The sequence below is a fragment of the Pithys albifrons genome, chromosome 1 (genome assembly GCF_047495875.1).
Source record: "Pithys albifrons albifrons isolate INPA30051 chromosome 1, PitAlb_v1, whole genome shotgun sequence".
In the NCBI taxonomy this organism is placed as follows: domain Eukaryota; kingdom Metazoa; phylum Chordata; class Aves; order Passeriformes; family Thamnophilidae; genus Pithys; species Pithys albifrons.
Genome location: NC_092458.1, coordinates 83769858 through 83779289, shown reverse-complemented (window position 1 = coordinate 83779289; position 9432 = coordinate 83769858). Strand labels below are relative to the sequence as shown.

The 9432-nt window shown below is 45.0% G+C and overlaps 1 protein-coding gene across 4 annotated transcripts in view; it reads right to left on the bottom strand.

Moving 5' to 3' along the window:
* Window positions 1–269: 269 nt before the first annotated feature.
* The window catches only part of TENM4 (teneurin transmembrane protein 4), a 614726-nt gene continuing 605563 nt past the window's right edge, over window positions 270–9432 (bottom strand). For all 4 annotated transcript variants that reach the window (XM_071556826.1, XM_071556796.1, XM_071556807.1 and 1 more), the window contains one exon: window positions 270–7812. In XM_071556826.1, coding sequence (XP_071412927.1) covers window positions 7054–7812 — 759 coding nt within the window. In that variant the 3' untranslated portion in view covers window positions 270–7053. The remainder of the gene's footprint in view (window positions 7813–9432) is intronic.

Here is a 9432-nt window from a genome sequence, read left to right as displayed (position 1 = left end):
GGGATCCCCAGTGCTTCAGGGATGCCCTGAATCCCAAGCATTACCTCCTGGATCAGCAAAGTCTTGGGGGCACTTGTAACCCTGTACCCCATGTACAGGTGGGGTATGTACCTTTGGGTGTAAATTTGAGGAGCTGGGAGACTTTTCAGTCAACTCCTTTGCCAGGTCCATCTCCCATGTAAGGACCAAACAGCTGAGGTGAAGGAATTCAACATTTTCACAGGGAACCAAAAAAAGGAAAAAACAAGATAGCAGTATTTAAACACAAAATATTCTTTTATTTGTCACCGAAGGCTACACATGGTCACTTCTGTCTGTTTGCTTTTTTTTTTCCTAGAAGGTATCTACATCTGCACTTATTTACAGCCTGGTTGTATTTACACAGTCAAGAATACAGTATTAGAAACACAAAGTGTTGAGAAAAAAAATTTCTCAAAAAATTAGTTCCAGACTTCAGGAAAATTATTACACAGGGTAATGACAAGAGTCTTCAGTGCTGGGCTTACAGATGCAGCTTTGATACAAAGTCCTCTTCTCAGCTGGAGCTGCATTAAAAGTCCTCTCACAAAATAAATATTTTTAATAGAAAAGTGTGATTTTTTGATTGGTTATTTTAATAACATCTGTGAACTGTCCAAACATTTTAATTTTCCTTTTGGAAAATTTTATTGTTTGCTTGAACAGTTTCCAGCTCTAAGGAAAAAAAAAGTATATATATTTTTAGTTAATTTTCATTTGTGGTTTTCTATGCTCCACAGAAAGCACTGACCTCTGGGATGGGAGTCAACAGTGTAGCCATGTAATACTTGGTCAGTTTTACAGTAATTGAAGGAGACCAGGAAAGAAACATAAGCGGTTTCTTTTGGGTGGGCCAGGTTGGTTTTGGTTGGAGTGGCAGAGGATGGAAACTTGCCACGGGAAATGGCCCCTGGGACATGAAATGGCCCTTCATCCAGGAGCAAGATGGGGGGTCTTGGACAGGGCCCTGTGTGTCCCCATGGTGTCTGTTTGAAGTTTGCTCTACAGTCTCAAGTAATTCTATTTAAATATAACCTAGAGATGAAAAACAACAACAAAAAAAAGCAAACACAAGAAAGCTGTGGATTTTGTTTACAAAACTCATGAAAATTCTTTGGTGTAATGGGGGACAATTTAGTGATCATAATAAAGTGAGTGATTATAATAAAAAGAGGTGCTGAAAAACTTGCTGTCCTGTGGAGGACTGTAACAACAGGAGCTAAAATGCCCCAGGCCACGCTCACCAAGGGACGGAGGGTGCTGCTGCCCACATGGCAGCCAGATTTTATCCCATCAAATGCATCCCTGGCATGGAGGCACAGTGCCTGTATTCCCCAGGTTTGGCAGTGCCACCAGGGCAAGGAGACAAAGTGAGTGAGATTTAACAAGCAGAACAATCTCTTTAGCTCCACTATTAATGTTATTTCTCCTCCCCTTTTAAAAAGCAGCCGTAGGACTAACCACGACTCCTGGCCCTGGTTTCAATTATGCAGAGATTGAATCAAAACAGAGTGCTGGGCCATAAATATGAGGGGGGCCCTCTCTGTAAATCATAAAATTGAATTCTAAAATTTCATGTTAAGAGCCTTGTCTTTGCATAATGGATTCTGGTGTCATCCATCATGGTGACACTTACAAGTCATAGCTGAAAAAGTACTTTATTAGATTTTTATTTTTTCCCTAAATAATTTTGATTTATTCTGGTTGCGCTGTCTGTATAACAGACTGAGCAGAACCTCATGCTGATCTCTATGCTCAACAAAGCAACCACAGATATATTACAGAAATCCCTCACTGTTTCTAAGTTACAGCCAAAAGGTGTCTCAGGGACTGCTCTCAGTCATCTCTGCCTTCTAAACCTGAATCAAGCATTGTGGCTCTTAATGACCTTCGTTTTGTCGGCTCTTGCCTGGTGTTGTTTAGAGTTGTTGCCTGTTTTCATTGTGGCTCTGATCAATAGTTGTGATGACAAAGATATGATGAGCTGCATGATTCCCTCTGGTCACCACTGCTTAATGATTTTTCCAAGCGCCAATCTTCAGTTGAAAGGGAAAAAAATAACATCTAGGTGGAAACAAACATTGTGGCATTTCTCGTGATGTCAAATTAGTCCCTTGTGCTGAGCATGCAGCATATTTTTCAGCTGCAGAGTCCTCACAGGACTGCTGCTTGCCTGGATGCCACATCAAGTAGGTCCATCACCGTTTTCTCTTCAAAAGGAGCATATTTCAGTTCCAGCAACTTAAGGCTTGAGCTGTTGGTCCTTACCATTCTCACTGGGAGATGCAGCTCCTGCTGCAGACCACTGGACTTTCTCCTCTGACCTGTGAGACTTGGTCATGATCCTTCTCATCATCTTTCAGAGTGGGGACAAGCACAAAGCTCAAAGTAATTTAAGCTACACCTTTGCATTTTCAGGGGAAATTCCTTTTGGTGAGGAGTCAATCCTCTTTTTGCGAGTAAAGAAAAGAACGACTTCTCAAAATAAAGCCTAAAGCACATGAGACACAGTGACCCTTATCCCCTGGAGATGGTTTGGAATGCAACTGGCCTTTGAAAATATATCTAGAGCAATGGTGGATATGCTGGAGGGAAGGGATGCCATCCAGAGGGACCCTGACCTTAGAGTGTATCCTTGGGGAGAAAGACTTGGGGGTGTTGGTGGGTGAGAAGCTCAACACAACCCAGCAATATGCACTGGCAGCCCAGAAAGCCAACTGTATCCTGGGCTGTATCACTGCAGTATAAGCAGGGAGTGGATTCTGCCCCTCTGCTCTGCTCTTGTGAGACCTCACCTGGAGTGCTGTGTTCAGCTCTTGGGTCTTCAACACAGCAAAGACATGGACCTGTTGGAGTGACTCCAGATGAGGTCACAAAGATGCTCAGAGTGCTGCAGCACCTGTGCTATGGAAACAGGTTGAGACAATTGGTGGTGTTCAGCCTGGAGAAGGCTCTCAGAAGACCTTAGAATCCCTTGCAGTGCCTAAAGAGGCTCTAAGAGAGTTGGAGAGAGACTTTGGACAAGGGCATGGAGTGACAGGATAAGGGAGAATGGCTTCAAATTGACAGAGGGCAGATTTAGATTCAATATTAGGAAGAAGTTCTTTACTATGAGGGTGGTGAGACACTGGGACAGGCTGCTCAGAGAAGTTGTTTACACCCCACCCCTGAAAGTGTCCAAGGTCAGGTTGGATGGAGCTCTTAGAAACCTGTTCTTGTCAAAGGTATCCCTGACCACGGTAGGAGGGTTGGAATGAGATGATCTTTAAGGTACCTTCCATCCCAAACCATTTTATGGTTCTATGATATGGAGGTTAGTACTGTGGGATTTGCACCCAGGACCTTCCAGTCTTCCAAAAGCAATGAACTGCTACACCCCTTCCCAGAAGCAAAGCAAAAGGGGTCAGGAAGACATAGCATGGTCCCCCTGGAAGGCAAAAGGGGCAACACAAGGGCTGGGAAAGGCCTATGGCATCATCAGTAGAGTGGAAATGCTTGTGGATATTGGAATGCAGTCCCCTGATGAGAGCACACTTCTTGCATTCACAGCCCATTCCATGGGAACTCACTTGAGATCCTGTAGAAAAAGCATTTTTCACTAATGAAGGGGTAAACTTAGGGCTTCAAGATGGAAAATGTTCTTGTTTTGCTATCTAGGTGAAGTTGAAAGCTTTCTCAGAGGCTGAGGATTTAGGAATGGAGTAGCTGTCTTTGGGAACATTTGTCCCCAACACTAGAGAGCCACCCCTTTTAAGTTTTTTGTTTTGATAGAGAGGAGCAACATATACATATATATACTTTTACATGTATTTTTTCCCCCTTTTTGACATAATTGACCATAGTTTCCATGCCAGGTGCAGGCCCAGGAGAAGATCCTCATGGACTTGGCAGGCAGACAGGCACAGTTGCATCCCACTGCTTCTTGAGGATGCTGAGAAATGCAACTCTGGTTTGCCTTTGCCATGATGCAGAGCAGGATGGCTCCTGGGTCCAGGCATGCTGTACATACATGGTGGCACTGTAAGACTCTTGAAAAAAGGGTGAACTCCTCAAAGTCATTAGCTCATGTAATAACCTGCAGAGTCTGTGTAAGGCTGTAGAGGTGCCATCTCAGGCTGGCAGGGTTCTGGTAGGAATGTTTCATGCTTGAATCCCTTTTCATGGCTCCATGGAAACATGACCCATTTACTCTTGCACTACTTCTCTTAGCATTGTAACATATGGACAGGGATGGATACAGAAGCACCACTTCTCTTTAGAGCCTCTCAAGAGTGGGGCAGTGTAAATGGGAGGCACATCAAGCTCTCTCTGCACTGCAGGTCTTCACTAGGGATTTGTACCTTTTGACGCAGCTTGCTGCAGGTCTTTTTTTTAATCCATTCCTGCTACTTTAGTCACTCACAGCCATCACCAGTTTGTGGTTCTAAGAAGGATTTGTCCCTGGTGTGTCTCAGGGATGGAGAAGTAGGGAGCTCGGTAGCACTGGGAAGAGGGTGCTGCCTCCTTTGAGTAGGTGGCTATTGCTGGTTTGGCTAACACTGCCCCTAATCCCCACCGGCACATCCTCAGGGCAACCAAGGCTTAATCAAGAGCTTGATAGCAGCAATACAGGTGGTAATGCCATGGCCTTTTAACCATCCCTGGCAGGCAGCTGCCCAAAGCAACTTGTTCCCCTGCCAACACCTAGAGCTGGTCTGGCCAATGTGTTCTCTGAGCTGGCTCTGCCAGAACTGGATACCCTTTCCAGATGTCTGTGGTTCACTCCTGCCAAAGTAATAAAGGTTTGTATGCTGCAAGGGGCGGTTCAGAGTACAGCACTGGGACACAGCACCAGCATCATCACCCTTGCTGCAAGCAGAAGAGACCACCAGAAAATCAAAACCATACTGGTGGTTATGGCCATGCAGAAAAAGATAGTAGGCACTGGGAATTGGAGGAGGAGCATCCTGTTAGGGGAGTTTCCATTCCATCACCTTCCTTCTGGCAAGCACCCGGGAACAGACAGGCAAGGCAGACGGTGCTGGCAGCCGGCATCTGTGGGGAAACCGTGATAGCACTGGGGCTGCCAATGTTTTGCTGCTGGAGGACTGCATGCCCAACATTAACACCCCCGCTTTATCTGCGGGGTGAGAGCCTGCAGACAAGTATCAGTCTGTGCTGGAGGATGGCAGTGGTGGTTGCATGAGTGCAGAAGAGCTGACTCTGAGGACACAGATGCATTGTAGGGCTCGGAGTCAGGAAACAGCCTTGACGTGGATTTGCACATCTTGGGTTATCACTCTGCAGAACTGGGAAGCAAAAACCAAAGTGGATGGAATATTAAAAAAGTCAGGACTGAGCTGTTCCACAAGAGACACAATGAGAGCTTAGAATCAGGATACGTGCTGGTGACAGTGTAATAAGACATCTATTTGGGACCAGGGTTGGTCACTTCCAGCTGGAGCTCCCTTGAGAGGTGGGGTAACATCTCGGCCTGCAGGAACAGCCATTGCTACTACAGGACTGTTTCACAGGCAGGGAAGATGATGCTGAGCTCATCTCCTTGCTCCCTTGAATTTCAAGGACTCTTGCAAATACCAGAGCACAGAGGTTATATGACTACAAATTACATTATCATGCCGAGTAACTTTGTCAGCAGTTTCTTATTAAAGCACTTGGCCCCCTCTGCAGTGGGCATTTCCGCTCAACCTCCCCTTTCGTCACTGCTAACAGTCAACTGGGCTCTCCATTTAACTCGAGCTCGAGTAAAAAACAGTGAGAGGGTTGATTCCAATATTCTCCTTCTTGTCCCACCACGCACAAGCTGTTGCTACTTATTAGGCATTTTAAAATCCCTGCTGCCAAAGTCCCCGGGAGACATTTATCTGCCATAGTCATAAACGACTTGCCAGCATGCTACTCAAAACTGCATTTCCCAGCCAATAAATAGAAGTTCCAGAATCAGGAAAAGCAGCGTTTGGCTCTAATTTTCAGTGGTATGTCACTGGGATACTATAACTACTTTTAAATTCAAATCAGCTTCCTAAAAATTAACTGTTGAGACAGCACAGTGGACTGTTAAACACGTAGCCTCATGTACTGAAACACTATACATTTAATGAAGTTATGCCATTAGCAAATGTACAACATGGGTGCATTAAATCCACCTATAGAACAGCTCTACGTATGAGAGGAGTTATTTTAGCTTTTCTCAATAGAGCAGGAGTCGCTTTTCTTGGCTTTTCCTAGGTTATTTAACTAAACCCAGGATTTGTGCACACACAAAAAACCCCCAAAAGTATCTACTCTTGTAATGAAAAAAGACTGATTTTTTTCTTTTTTTTTATTCCAGTTCAGGAAGGAAGAGAATCATCTTGCAAGGTAATATAATCAGCTCCTCTGCCTCTATAATCTACTGCTCAGCAGGAGCTCCAAAAGAAACACTTTATGTCCCAAATGAAACATGAAAACTACTGGTAAGGTCTCTTTTGAGGCACATGATTTGGACGGTCACTTTCAGAGTTTCAGAATCAGTGTTGTCTTCCATCTCCTTTCTTTCCAGGAAGAGCTCCCCGGCATGCCATGGACTCCCTGTGTTTTGGGTGAAAGGCTACCTGTTCCTGCCCAAAATCAGAAAGGGTTAGGATGACACCGAGTCAGCACAGACACCCATTTCGCACTTACACCTAAGGACTTACGTTGACGACTCCCCACTTCAAATTCCTCACAAAGGTGGGGGGGTGTGTGGGGGGGGGGAACCAAAAGAAACAAAACAAAACAAAACAAAAAAGGACAAGAGACAGTAAATTTCACTGTGATCACACTACGGCAAAATATACCTTCTGTTCATTGCAAAAAACGTTTGAAGGCCAAATTAAAGAGGGAAAAAGTATGTTGCATGAGTTACAGTGCAACCGTATTATTCCTTTTCTTTCTATTTTCCTCCCCCCCCCACCTTGTTCAGTTTAGAAAAAGTATTGAGTACAACACAGTCAGGTAAGTGGCCACAAAAGAGTAGCTGTCTTTGGCAAGAAGTCACCGCATTGACCCTCTCTGTCACCTTCTGCCCATTTCGCTCTGTCTCATGAAGTGGATGTTGTTGGCGCTGTCTGAGAGTTCGGGGTACTGCTCCACTGAGATCACGAAATAGCCATCGTAGCCCTGTACCCGGCCCGTGTTTAGCACTTGTTGCTTCTCCCCTTCTGTCCACGAGCGAATACCCTCCTCCCCATCCCGCAGTCTCTGCTGTTCCCGGGACCAAGCTTGGGCGACAGCGCGCTGTCGGGCCAGCTCCAGGACACGTGCCTTCTCCTCGTCCAAGGTGGTCCCGTAGCGAGTGTTTAGACACAGTGCACCATACTGGAGCTGGATGTCTGTGTAACGTCTAGTCCTTCCACTCAGCACTGTGTTGATCTGGGACACTGTCACATTCACGCCGTTCTCCAGGGTCCTCCGCCCGCCGCTGAGGCCCAGGATGGACAGGTCTCCCTCTGATGGCCCCTGCTTAATGAAATAGTGTGTGTCCACCCCGTCGATGGTGAAGTGCAAGTTCTCAAGGTAATGGGCATTGTTCAGGATGGCCGCGATCCTCCGCCCGTCCTCGTTGGCCATGCTGATAATATCAGTGGCCACGCGCCCGTCCTTCATGGCAAACTTGACGCCCTTGCCAAAGATGGAGCCTCCGGAAGCAAAGTTCTTGTTCTTCTTGACATGCCGGCACCCAGCGATGCTGGAGCTGTAGATCCGTTCAAAGCGCTCGAGAGTGACAAAGGCCTTCAGCTGCTTCTGCACTTCACACTGGACACCCAAAATTGACTGAGCAAGGAGAGAAAGAAGAGAAAGACATATTACAAAGGAAAGCCTTGTGACCCAAAGGCATTATTAGGATGCTGGAGACCAGCATCTCATCCCGGAAACACGTAATGAGGAGGTCCATTGTTTTTTTTCCCTTATCATATTTTTTCTGAATTTTAATATTTTTGATGGAAAAGACATGTGGTCAAGTTATTCCTCCTAACACTCATGGTTTCTATAAACTGAACTCTATTTAATCTCACAGACTGAAGGATGTAGAGGTTGTATTTCAGAGTTCTTCTTCTGCATATGAGAAAACTAATCTTGTGGCCATGATGCTTTACCAAATGCTTTCAGATTTTCTGTGAAGTGTGGAAGTATTTGTAGAAGTTCCCTCTATTTTAACTTCACTTTGTAACTCCATTTGCTGCCTTCAAAAGCCCTGTATGACCGCCCAAGTGGCCATAACCATTCTACATGTCATTTCAGCCTGGCCAAAGCAGGTTGTTCAAAACTCAAGGAAGGCACTAAATCCAAGTCCTATTTCCTGCAAAGCCTTTACAAAGTGCCAGGCTCCCTGAGCTAACACCAGCCACACATGATGCTCAAGGTTTGGTTTATGCTGAAGCAAAATTGCTGAGAGACAACAGCCTGGATTATTTGCAGTCAGGTACAATACAAAGTCACTTTTGCTGTTAGGATATAATGGAGCAAGCAAACAGTGAGGCAGCAGCTCTTCATTACTGAAAATGTCTTTGGAAATGGTCTCATCAATTCATGGCAGCACAGGCTTCTTACATACTCCTGTTCACGAACAATTATTTGCTCAAATTTCACAAAAGCAAGAGGATGCTATGACAAAACTCTCTTGGCACTGCCAAAGGCTCAGTTCAATAATGTAATGACATCCAGGATTGAAAATAGGATACAAAGAAAAGTTTTCTGCACTCCAATTATTTTGAGGAAATTTAACATCCATGAAGGATATTGTCTTAAATTGTCCATAAGCAAAAGGCTCACATCCTTCCCTGGGTGCAAGAAGACAATTCAGATGATGCAGGCATTTTGGTGTGGACCTCTCAAATAAGACTTGCACCTTGGGGAGGGAAGTGAAATAAACCCTCATTTCCAGGGTGGCTAATTTCAGGGAAGAGTCTTAAAGTAGTAAAAAAATAAAGGAAATACCATTGCAACTCACTCTGAGGTTATGTACAGTTTCACATGATAAAAGAGAAAACTATGAGGGAATAGAGGTACACAGCTTCAAGAGCACATATTGGGTTGTAAAACATTAAAGTACCCTGAACTGACTTTTATTCGAAGTGCTGAGCACACTGGCAATACCTTCTCCCTTTTCTCTTTTGATTGACAGCATGGCAGTTGGAGCAGGAACCAGTCTCCTAGGAAAGAGGAGCTCTTTCTGGTTCTCCCCATCCTGCCTGTGGGGCATCTCACACACCACCTAGAGAGCGATATAATTAACAGACCAACAGGGAGCCGAGCCCAGCCTCCTTGCCAATTGCACAAGTGCTCTAATTATGAAAAAAATGGACATAATTAATGTAGATGTCACAGATGATGGACATGGAGCAATTAGCTTTCTAGGCTCCATGAAACACTTACTGTTCTAAATAAGTGCAC